Source organism: Lethenteron reissneri, chromosome 3 (assembly GCF_015708825.2).
Source record: "Lethenteron reissneri isolate LAM-NWPU_2019-01 chromosome 3, ASM1570882v1, whole genome shotgun sequence".
Lineage (NCBI taxonomy): Eukaryota > Metazoa > Chordata > Hyperoartia > Petromyzontiformes > Petromyzontidae > Lethenteron > Lethenteron reissneri.
Window position 1 is genome coordinate 6,823,913 of NC_083781.1, and position 13,138 is coordinate 6,837,050.

At 44.8% G+C, this 13,138-nt stretch overlaps 1 protein-coding gene across 3 annotated transcripts in view; it reads right to left on the bottom strand.

Annotated features, from left to right (window-relative positions):
- Positions 1-13,138, bottom strand: part of LOC133345537 (centrosomal protein of 112 kDa-like) — a 204,157-nt gene that overhangs the window by 115,370 nt on the left and 75,649 nt on the right. For all 3 annotated transcript variants that reach the window (XM_061556413.1, XM_061556394.1, XM_061556402.1), the window contains one exon: positions 1,060-1,236. In XM_061556413.1, coding sequence (XP_061412397.1) covers positions 1,060-1,236 — 177 coding nt within the window. The remainder of the gene's footprint in view (positions 1-1,059; positions 1,237-13,138) is intronic.

The following is a 13,138-nucleotide window of genomic DNA, read 5'->3' on the forward strand; positions in this document are numbered from 1 at the left end:
GGTTCACGAGGGACGACACATCCTATCTCGTTCTCTTATATCTTCTGTGTATATTGCCGGCTGTGAAAAATCTCAAAGGCTGCGGAACTGCAATTTTGCATTTTTATATTTTACAACTTGAATACGACATGGTACGTGCAATGTCGTATTTATGGGATCATGGAGGTTACATTTTACCAAACTGCATCACGCTGGTGAGTACTGATTGAAGGTGAGAAGCATATGCATGGGGCGGTGGGGGGGGGGGCACAGAAGTATAATACAATAGATTTTGCTGCACTGTTCACTGCTAGCCCACACTTCCGATTAGCGCGCTTGACTATGTACGGTGTGAGAGACGTTCAACATACATAACCCTGACATATGGCATACATTACATGGCATTGTGACTGAAAATGACTTACAATTATGGACACGAGTAAAACAGACATGCCTCATGCAATTCCATAGCTAGAGTACAACCACTTAGAGGTAGGTGTAGGAAGAGGATAAACTCCTGTACAAGAATAATGAAACTTGGGCTGTCGCTGGTGTAATGAGACCGAAGAAGACGACTGATATAAAAGTCCAGGAGTGTTATATCTGTTAGAATTGTGAATATATTATCATTGCGCTTAGTGACAAAAGCAGAACTCTGATGGCACACCAACGCATGAAATTCAAGCTGGATAAAAGCACACCCATTGGGAGCAAGTGCATGTGTTCTTAAATCCAGTGTGCTCGTAATAGAAGTTGCCATTGTGTGCCCTCCCCACCAGTTCAATCAGAATCATTATTTATCGTGGAGAAATCCGATGAGCTATGAAGCTCATCATCATCATCACATCAGAAACGCAAGGGTTACGAAAGGCCCATCGCGCACACCAGTGTCCCCATTTACACCAGAACTTTGCTTAAATAACGTGTGCCCCTGCTTCTCTTCACCTACCTTCTCCTGCGCCTGCTCCATCTGCTTGCCGCGGGCCCTCTGCGCACACCATTGTCCCCATCGCGCACACCAGTGTCCCCATTTACACCAGAACTTTGCTTAAAGAACGTGTGCCCCTGCTTCTCAACTACCTTCTCCTGCGCCTGCTCCATCTGCTTGCCGTGGGCCCTCTGCATCTCCACGCGGGCGTTCTCCAGCTGGAGCCGGAACTTGGCCTGTGCAGCCTCCAGATCGCGTGAGGCCCTCTGCCTCTCCGCCTCCTGCTGCACAGCAGCATTTGACAATCTCCTCTCCAGTTCGGACACCGTCTGTGTGGAAAGAGCATCCGGTTTAGACTCCGCGAGTTCCAGTGGGAAAGTCCACGGGCTTCAGGTTCAGGAGGCAACAAAGTGTGGGTGAACTATTTCGATGTAAAGCTTTCGTGACTGCAGGGATTCATCTTCTTGGTTCTTTCGGATAAAGTCACGTAGAAGGGAAATGATAAAATAATAGAAATTAAAACACAATAAAATAATTCTCACGACGTTTCGGCCACAACGCCAGCATCCGTTCTCAGGTGAAGAACAGGTCTGTCGGGAACTTCAGACGCTGTCTTCTCGACAGACCTGTTCTTCACCTGAGGACAGCTGCTTGCGTTGTGGCCGAAACGTCGTGAGAATTATTTTATTATGCTTTATTTGTATTATTTTATTATTTCCCTTCTACGTGACTTTACCGAAAGAACCAAGAAGATGTGGATGAACTAATTGATGATTGGAACACAAAGGCAACGTGTGGTGGTAGTGGTCATGATTGATGATGATGATGGTGCTGCACCAGTGTTGAGCTCCCACCAGAGTAGTTCTCCTGGGACACTGTGTGGGCTATGTGCGCCCATCTGGTGGAGAAAGTGCAGATGATGAAGCCACTGCCAGCAGATGCAAGTTTCTCAGTAGGTCTCAATGTGAGTCTATAATTATCTATGTAAGTCTGTGGGTGACTGTGTGAGTCTATAGCTATATTTGTGGATCTCTAAGTAAACCTATGGGTCTCTATGCGAGTCTATGGGTCTCTGTAAGTGCATGGGTCTCTATGCTAGTCTTCGGGTCTCTATGTTAAGAAAGCGCTAATAATGAAGTCACTTCCAACATTTTCAAGTGTTTTAATAAACCCACCTGCACGCGTGAGTGCATGAGACTGGAAAATAGGAGGCAGGCAGGTATCTAAACCCATCCATGGCCTACCCTAGATTGACTTAACCATAAATGAGAGGTGGTATGTATGGACACCATCGTAAGGAAGACAAAGGCGGTCAGATGTGGTGCTGGGCACATCTCTTACGTGCTGTGCCGGTCCTTACAGGTGCTTACCAACAGAATTTACATTCTAGAAAGCTAAACAGCGGATATTTATTTTGTGTGTGTGTGATAAAACTCAATCGCATCTTCCGTTATGGCATTTCAGTGGTGCAGCGGTTCGCGTGCTGCGTAATGAAACCGACGATGAGAATTTGATTCCCTGCAAGTGATGTCTGAACCGGTCCTGTGCCTCCCCTTCACCAACTCGCACTGACCAGTGTGGCCAAACAAACCCTCACGACAGACAGCATGTGGAGGCCTTCATGGAACTGTGGACTGACGAAAAGACTGCATATGCAGGAAAGGCACGGACCCACGCAAACATGAATTTGGCAAGATCGCCTTGTAAATGAGACACATCAATGTCTGTGAATTTGCATAATTATGTTATAATGCATGCAAATCGTGAATAAATTTTTATATCAATTCAGCCCGTTTTTACCATAGTAGAATTTTAATAGTTTAACATACACCACTATCAAAATGTAGCAAAAAAAAGATTGTGCCACACAACCTGCAGTCCACCCAGACATACAGTACAGTACTGGATGGAAGTGACCACAAGTGAATCGCTTAAAAATGTGTCTATAACCTTTGCAATCTTCCCAATGTGTATTTCATAATGTTTCCACATAAAGCAGAGGTGAGATACTTTTTTTTCCCGAGGGCCGAATAAGACTTACAAATACTTTTTGGCGGCCACACATGAACACACACACACGGCCTGTTGGCTATATCCCTACAGTCACGAAAAGTTCAAATCTAGACACACACACACTTCTTTCATTTCTGTCACTGTAAGCAAACCCTTACAGTGACAGAATTGTTGCCAGGTAAAAAAAATATTTCCTTTCTATTACCTGATAAGTGCATGGGTTGGACCAACCCATGAGCTGTCTCGGGTGTGGACCAATCAACTTCAAGGACAGTGCATATATTATCAGAGTTATGGTTTTTGTTTGCATTATGGCTGCAGGTATTGTGGTCTATGCAAACATGACTTCTTGTAAAAAGGTGTCAGTTTTGTTGCCAGATAGAAGGGTAAAACACCAATTATCAAGTTGAAATTAAAATGAATTATCGGAAGGACGCTTTGCAATGACAGATGAATATCGCTTGTGGGCCGTTTCAAAGTGGTAGGTGTTCCGTGTGCCCATGGGCCAAACGAAAATAAAGTCATGGGCCTGGTACGGCCCGTTGGCTATAGGTTCCCTACCCCTGACGTAACGTGCATGCAAATCGTATGCAAGGTACCGAGTAAAACCAGCAATGAGTGAACGAGGTCTTTCAGGTTATTATTGGCTTTGTAAATCTGTAGAGTAAGTCGCTGCCCCGTTGCTGGAACAAAACTAATTTGAGGCATATATTTCAGATCGGTATATTTTAAACAATATGCGCTCTAAACTGACATTCCAAAACGATGACGTTTTTGTCTATTATCCAGCTGGGAGAAGGACAACATGATGTCTCATGCCCCCATCCATGGGTGGAGTTTTTCTGGTGGGCATGGGAGGAGCAAGGCCCCCCAGAAAACTGGACACCTTTATTATATGCACCTGCTATTCCTAATGAGAGGTACAAAGCGAAACCCTGTCGCCCCCACCCCAAAGATAGAAGTCAAACTCCGCCTATGCCACTATGACATAGTGAACGAGTAGAGCCACCACAAAGGCCAAATTACCTGGAGGTGCTATAACTTTCCCAGCCGACAGGAGCAGACCCCCCCCCCAACCCCAAAAAAAATTAACCCGTAAAAACAAAGTTTTTCACTATAAATCCTTTATATGCGTGGCGGCTAGAGTCCTCTCGTCCTCTGGCTTGAGATGGCTGCCACCTATGGGTCAGATGATTGCCTGCCACCATTAAGCAATTGGTAATTAAATATAATTTATTTTTTCCTAAAAAGTGTAAAATTTTTGAAAACATTTTTCACGAAAATAAATTGTCACGCACAACGAGTCTGTGTGCAAAATGTCAGCTCGATTGGATCACGGGAAGTGGGTTAAAAAACGACCGAAAGATTTGCACGGTCGTAAGCGCGCAAGCAAGCAAGTGAACTTAATATGAAGGATTTAAAAAATGTATTTGCAGGGAAAAGCGTAAAGAGCCACCACGTTCAGATTGCTCAACCAAATGTGTCAGTGTAAGACTTCCAGACGTCCAAGCCAGGTGTGGCCGAATCGATTTAACGCTAATTACCCTGTAAAACAACACCAATCACTTCAGTTAACTGCATCAACCACACCTGACGCGTGTGAAACTGAGAAACCCAGCATGGCGCTCTTTGACCAAAAAGCTTGGACCTTAACATTTGCGCAAAAGGCACGAAATTCGAGAAATCGCAGGCGTCGGCTTAATGCGGTGAAATATTAAGGGCACTACACTGTAAATGCATACCAATGACATCATCATCATCGCCATCATCAAAACAAGTGTGGTTGGTTGTATCTGTTGGTTATTAGTGTCTTCTTAGAACCTATGTATATTATTAGACCATACACAGCCGCCAAACATCAAATGTTTGATACTGGTCCAACTATGATTATTTATTCATCTTTCAGGTTTTTTTGTTCAAAGTCGTGTGATCATTCTGTTGGTAACAACTTCTGGTTGTCACGCGCATATGCATAGACACACTGCAGATTTAGTTTGACTGACTGCCGGCGCCAAGTTTAAAATAAACTACGAAGGTCCAGACAACATTGAGATGGGCAGTAGAGGTGTAACGAAACAACAACGCATTGATAAACATGAAATAGTATGCGCACAATGCATTAATCGAATTGCATGTGTACAAACATCGATCTTTATCAATTCGTATATGCTGCACTAGCTTTACTACCCGGCTTCACCCGGGACTTGGATTCACCACGCACGGCCGCCTTTGTCTCCCCATTGGCGATGTTCACACACCACACCAGTTACTCGTTTGAGGCTGAGTCGACCTAGGCGAGGCCCAGAACTGGTTATCGCACTCGGGTTGCCGGGTTCGTAGCGTGGCGCGCTAACCACAACACTACATTGCGTTACGCTTCCACGTGCGCGGGTCACATGACAGATTTGACGTCACAGCTCACTTGCTGTGCAACAAATATATGCATTATTTTTATAATTTTTGCATGGTGTACAGTCTGGAAAGTACCCACATGGCAAATTTCAAGTTTGTTGCATGTCGGGAAGTACGCTCAACATTTTGAACAGACAAACATATTCACAACTTTTCCTTTTATATATATATGGAGATGTAAGGCTTCACATGACCCTTCAGACATGAGTGGCCACTGCATGTACAGCAATGTTAAAAAAGGGTATATAGTTTTCGATTTAAAGCTTTCGTGACTGCAGGGATTTATCTTCTTGGTTCTTTCGGTAAAGTCACGTAGAAGGAAAGTAATAAAATAATAAAAATAAAACATAATAAAACAATTCTCACGACGTTTCGGCCACAACGCAAGCAGCCGTCCTCAGGTGAAGACCAGGTCTGTCGGGGAGACAGCGTCTGAAGATGAATCTCTGCAGTCTGAACATTCAGACGCTGTCTCCCCGACAGACCTGGTCTTCACCTGAGGACGGCTGCTTGCGTTGTGACCGAAACATCGTGAGAATTATTTTATTGTTTTATTTTTATTATTTTATTACTTCCCTTCTACGTGACTTTACCGAAAGTCTTAAACTGAATCACGACTCTGAATCATGACAATTCATTGAATCACCTCTGGTTGCTAGTGCCAGGCCAATCCTCCATAACACCGACGATGATACAGACCCCACAAGGTTCTCGTGTAAGAAGAGTTGACTTAGGGGACGAATCAAGTTCAGGTATTAGCTGCCACAAGGTCTGCTCAAGGCCAACTCTTTTATCTAAGTGGCTAGGATCAGTGTTAAGTGTGCTAACCATTTTAAATCCAATCCTCATTAACACAAATATCCGTCGTATGGCCTCTTCATGCTGCTGTGGCAAGTGCTGTTAGCGAGCACCTATGAGGGTTGGTATGGTGTACAAGGAGGCTGTGTGGCTAACTCCATGCCTGGCCACATATAAATACAAAGAAAAAATAACAGCCACCATTCGCCACTAAGTGGCCGTGAAGTCATCACGGCGCTTGAGCCAGGCTACGTGCACTTTGAGGCCACCTGAATTGTGGAAGGCTCACTGACAAAAGTTCAAAGGACAGACTTAGGTGCCATGGGTTGACTGAGATGAGTGGCAGAAGCAACACCTGTGCTCCCTACTATGCCAACTTGCTGCGTTTGAGCCACCAGGCGCTCCGCTCGTTGTTGTGAGCGCCACTCCTCTGCCCTCCGTTGTTGTTGGAAGGAATCTGCCTCCAACTGCCCAGTAGTGTTCTTCACGAGCCTCCTCCATAAAGGCCGATGTTGACACCGCTGATACCAGTCTTCGGCAAGTCAACTCAGCTCCACATCCTCCTATACCATTTCAGCCCATCTCTTCTCTAGCCTGTGCCGTGCCTGTTTAGCCCCCTCTATCCGGTTAAACATTAGCTGTTTGGGGGCAAGTGGTGGATGAGCATGCGGGCTATATGACTCAACGAACGCAGCTTTGCCTGCCAGAGGGGTTCACTCATAGGACTGTGTCCAGATCTTTCAAGGATCTGTGAACACCTCACACAATCCAGCCTGCTCTCCAACTCCTTCCTATAGTGAGAAATAATTACCAGATCGTCGGCATACATAACATGGTTGACCAATAGAGAGCCATCCCTTAACCACAGCAAGGCATAGATCAGCTTCCCACTGTATTTGTTCCAGATGGAAATTCCTTTGCTACAACCATGGAAAGCGTCTCGAACTACATAGTCGAAAAATGTTATATAATTTAGGAGCCAGAGGACGTCTCGGTCGCACCCCAAGGTGAATAGGGAATGCCTCCGACTCCCGGCCACACAAGCTTTACCTGGGCCTGAATGTCCTTATGTATGTATATTGAACTTCTTTCATACCGTACATAACTAACCATGCTAATCGGAGGTGCGGGAAGACAACAAACTAAACACAAAAAGCAGTTTTAAAGAAATTAGTTTTCAATCTTGATTGTGAGCAGAGAGTTAGGGACCCAGAAACACCAAGACAAATATCCCCATATAGCCTTAACAGACTTTTGGGGAAAGTGCTTTTAGCAAGCACCTATGAAGGCCAGCACAGCACACGAGAGGGTGGGTGGCCAGCACCACACCCAAAACACATGCACAAAAGTTCAGCATTTCAGAACATAAATGGGTTTTTGGCACACGCAAAATACCATTTTAATAACAGAACCCTCAAGCAGAAAAAATACACGTTGTTGCAATAGTTTTATGTATTTTAACCATTCTGAAACCAAAGCAAAACCGCTGGCACAATATTGACACGTGCATTCGCTTTAATGTGCCTAGTGATCAATTTATGCCGAGTGCAGTTCTGCATAAATATAATGTGCACAGAGACTTAATCCGTGATCATTAAAAGCATTTCCATTTTATTCAGTATGCTGGGGAAAATTGTATAATCCAAAAAGGTAAATCCATGTATGAATTACTTTGATGGCCAGTCTCACTGCAGTCAGGTCAATGGGGGCTCGCGACTTAATCATGCCATTTATGTGACCAACGTTACTATGAGGCTTTAGTACCCTCACGTGAAGCCTGGTCTGCTTCGGCACCCGTCGACATGCCCCACACAGCTCGGAACGGTGCACGTCGACAGCTGCAGTCAGGAATACAGGGCTTGACCGCACAAACATTTCCGTCGGGCGACACCGACACACTCCGTTCCATACTGCGTGTTGACGGCGACCGTAAAGAAAACTTTATTTCACTTCATAATGCCAAGTCTGGCCACTCCATGACAGCCCAACTCTGTCGAGACTGCAGTGCAGTGCTTGGACCCATTCAGTTGAGTGCTACACGGGCTACAGAAGCAAATGAAAACAGGTTTTGTGGTTCCATTTGAGTGATGACAATTCCACATTCCCAAAGTGGGAACTATTCCCTTGAGAGGACGACTGCTATTGACTTCTCCGACAAAGTGGTACTCGATTCTTTTGGAACCATTTTAACGGGATGAGACTTAGTGGCAGTGTTTGGAACATTAGTCATGAAAATCAATTGCAAGCCCTCGCAACAACATGACGAGTACAATTCTCATTTAAAATTGGATAGACTGCGAAAGGCGAATATTTAAAAGCAGCAAGGACAAATTTCAATTGCCGAAGTACATCCAATTCCATGGCGACTCGGACATAACGTAGATGTGAAGAAGAAAAAAATCAGCATTGAAAAAACCTTCGGTACAACCATATAATGAAGCATAGCATACAAAAATAAGAAAACCTCAACTACATGTTTTAACCTAGGACACATATAAGGTTACATTATTATTATGATACGCATTTCGGAATGGAGAGCACAGCTTGCATATGCAAGACGACCGCGGCATGCACACCAGCTCACAGTATGCCCTGTGAATGGCAAGTCCAATAATGTATCTGCCTAAGCGATAGAGATTAAAAGGATAGAGCATTTGCAAAGAGCGTGAGCGGTGATGGTGTGACAGTCACAGCTTAGCGAAAGCTGCTATTTCAATTCGGTGCAACGAGAGCAGGCAGAGATGCGCCAGCTACTGTACGGGAAAATATAAAAATCTGGGACACGAGCAGAGAGTGGATTGTGATACGCAGAAACCAAAAGACAAAAAATACAAAAAAACATCAAACAGAGCCTGTGAGTGAAGCCGATTAACAAACACCGTGCGCTGCTGCGTGTTGTGTTGCATTGCAATTTCTGCACTCCCTGCATGAAAAAACGATTGCTAAATATTTACTGCAAAAGGCGCATGATGCACACAGTACACTGCAATGTACGTTTATGTACTCCACTGTGTCCATTGCCATGAAAATAATAACAAGCCTTCGGTAGGTCACATTCACGCTCACAGATTAAATATTTTGGCAGTGGGTAAACGCACACAGTGCGTTCTCACGCTGAATCATAATTGATCCACAGACACTGGCTTTATCCCGCAGTGTTTTGTGAACCCAGCACGATTATCACCCTACTTGCATCCTTAATCTGACGATGCCTATGATATCGCTTGTGAGATTTACAAACCAAGTGATTGCAAAGAATCAAAATTACATTGGCTGTTGAGAAGCCAGTTCTCCCATACGGTCTTGCAATCACATGCATTACCATAATATACAGTATTTTGATATAAAAAAAACCTTCCCAACCTCACTAAATTATAAACAGATTCCACACAGCAACGAAACATGCTGCAATGCACAACACCTCTGAAGTCGCGTCAGAGCACAGAGATTTGCGCAAAATTATTTTACCAACGCGAAAAAAGCTGCCGTTGTGGGAAAATAAATCGGAAATGTACTGTCTGCGTGGTGATGCAAAATAAAAAAAAAGTGGGACAGGAGACAGTGCAAGAAAGACAGACGGCAAGTAAATTTTGGCTTTGCCTGCGATCCCTTTTATCCGAAAACCCAGCTTCTCCCCTGGCACTGCTGAAGCTGAGATCTGACTGCAAACATCACTTTGATTTAGAGCCAATTACCCCGCAACACACTTTGTGGGGCAACAACAAAGTGAATATTTGAAAATGTGATGAAACGTGCCTCTGAAAAATGGGATGGGGTATAGAGAGTCGAGAAAAAAAGCAAAGCAGGAAAAAAGCGACGGGAAAAAAGCAAAAAAGTACAAAATAAAATTAAAAAAAGGAAAATGACTTAAAATGAATGTCAGCTATCAACAGGGTTCCAAAGACCATCAAAACCTCAGGGGTGTGACAAAGGCTAATTAGAGCTCTTCACGATGTTTTTTTTGAAATTATATATTTATCCGTTTTAAAACGCACACGTGCACGTATATTTCTTATTTTAGATGCACATCTCGGACAGAAACAAGCAGAGCGGGTCATGGGCACTGACAGTGCGAGCACGACCGGCGGTGATCTCCGAGCAGCGCTATCCCACCGCGGTACGATCCGCCATCTGTCAAAAAGGCAGCGGAAAAACGCTCCTTCATCGCCCCTCTCGGCAGCAGCCACTTGGAGGCGGTCACGTGACAAGCCTGCTGGCGGCCATGTTGGCTTCCAGTGTTACGATCCCCACACCAATGGACAATTAAATAAATAAAGCACTGGAATTGGGGCATGCGGGGGGGAAAAAACACAAACAAAAACAATCGCAATACTCGTAACTCTTGCCTAAATTAATGATTTAAATTTCTTTAAATGACCGCTGTGGAAATTTTACGCAGCGCGACAAAATGTGCACATGCAGGGGAAGGGAAAAAATATGGCGCGGACTCAGTCCACTGCAACAGCGCGCAATTAGCTCACAAAAACAGCGCCGCCGCGTATTTAGGTAACATTTTAAGCAAAGCACCCCGATTCGAATCCGACACTCAAAATGAAATGTAAAAATGTGCCCACCTGCCAGGACAGCGAAATGTGCACAGAGTCCAGCAGCCTGCAGCCATTGTTCGCGTCCTCCTAACCTTGGCCACCGCCAACGAGCCAAAAGCCCGCCGCTTTCTTACCACCATTCGTGTCGCCCGATCTTTTCCACTACAAATAATTAGGCTACTGTTGCGCGGGATTATCGATATTCCTTGCCTGTATATGCTCTCGGCAGGAGGCCGCACTCTGCTCGGCATGTCGCTCGCGTGCGCCGTGTCTGCACCTACGAGCGGCTCCATAGCCCCGCCCGCTGAACGCCGCATCAGAGGCTCGGCGCGAGGGCTCCCGTAGCACCAGGAGGCTTCGTCGCAAGCCGGGCCTCACAAGAAAGGGGCCTTTTGTTAAAAATCCCTGCAGTTTATGGTTCCACGTAATCAGATTTATCCATCTATGAAAAAATAAGCGTCATCTTGGCTTTTTGTCGGGGGGAGCCGTCCTGCTGGTGCCCAGCAACATCTAAAGCCCTCGTGCAGGCAGGAGGTGCTAAAGAGCGTCCGTGCACCCTTCCTTCCTTCCTTCCTCGTGCGGCCCATGCTGCCCCTTCATTTAGCGTTTCTGGGGAACCGCCGTCCAGAAAAACATAACAGCACGGCAGGGTATTCTCAGCAGAAATCCAAAGCCGCTTTTTTGTCTGCGCTGTTCGGCAGGGCCATTGCGTCAGGTTACATTCGCGCAAGCATCTGAAACCCTACAGCGCATGAAAATAGAATTTGGATCTTCGCACGTATCAAGCTGCGTACCGCTTCGAGTTTTCGCATCCCGCTGCGTGCAGAAACAGTATTTCTCAGCGCACTCGCCGGAGTTTGCAAAGCCCTGCTGCGCTACAAAGCGAAATAACGCTCATTTCGGCTCACAGCCTCCATCGATGGAAGCTCCCCTTCGCGATTGCCAGTCCTGCCGGAATAAAATCCACAATTTTCTGACGCGGTCACTTCCTTTTTCCGAAATCCTGCTGCGCAGAAAAATGGCGCCCAGCGACGCAGTTGCTCAGATTTCGAAATCCTACTGCGCTTTATAAATGTTAAGTAAAAATCGTTTTACTATTTTAACTGCGCACCTCAGATGCCCTAAATTGGCACGCTGTGCATTTCCAACGAGGTTTTTACAATATACTTTTCAAGAACGGCGAAAAAAATACGATCGCAAACTAATATTGAACGCGGCTCGCGGAAACGCAACCTACGCCGGCAGGAAGCAGGTTTGGACTAAGGACAAATGCGTCAATTAAAGATGGACGGAACGCAAGTTGAACCCCTTAAAATATAATTTATGCACTGAAATGCAGGTGACGAACGTTTCAACTATTCTCACATTGCGCATGCTGAAAAGAATGCTTTGCAAGTGAATTAAATTATAAATGTATCGAATGTTCGTTGTTGTAATGAATGACTTTTTAAGAAACAAAAATTGGAAAATGGTGGCTTTTATAGAGTGTGCGTAAATATGAATGGATTGCACATGTAAAATTACGTAACTTGTGACCAAACAATCGCTGCAGTTTTTCACGTATTAATGATTTGGATTTTAAAAGTGTTGTGGACCTGTCGATGCACTTGTGAACGGCTAAACATTCTTGTTTGCTAGCTTACTTGCGATAGAAGTGTCACATCAACTTTGGCACAACTTCAATCCACCTAGGACACCCCATCCCCACCCCAGAGCTCCACAGTCGAGGAGGTAAGCCAATGAAAGGAGACGACAGTCCACATGTCACCTTAGCTAGACACACACACACAACAACAACAACAACACTAAAGTCAAATGCACAGAAGAGCATGTGAATTTGTTTGGGAAACATTTGAAAAGTTTTCCCAGTGTTAAGAGACGCAACTTGCTTAACCCATCAACGAAGTGTACTACGATGCACAGAGGGCACATAAAATGCAGAATTTTGTAGAACACTGCCGCATTGCTGTACAATCCAAGAATATGCAATCTTTCAGTTTCAGAGCACAAAACTCTCCCTTATTTGAATCAACAATCCAACTTAATTTAGTGAATCACTTTGTGTGCAGATATTCAGGCATTCTATGTACAATGTCAGAATAACATCAACTTTTCTGATTTGGTATAGTTTTTCTGGAGACGGCTACTTTAGATATCAACACTCAATGCACAATAGCTCAGTGTTGCCGCTGGTGTTGTGGGACTGAATATTTCCCTAGGCGGATACGCATACTTCTGGATAGTGTCCTCGGGTTGGGGGCTAGGGGGGGCGCAAGGATAAAAGCTAAGGCTGAACACTAACCGTGCTGTTCCAACATAACACCCTAAAATGTTCTCATTACTTGCCCAAAGTGTGTGTTTGGAAGTCTGTTTGTGTTCACATGTTTCCTAGAACGGTATGTTTATGACTCTGAAGTACTGCCACATATTTGAAGTTATTCGCAAACTTTTCCATTATGTT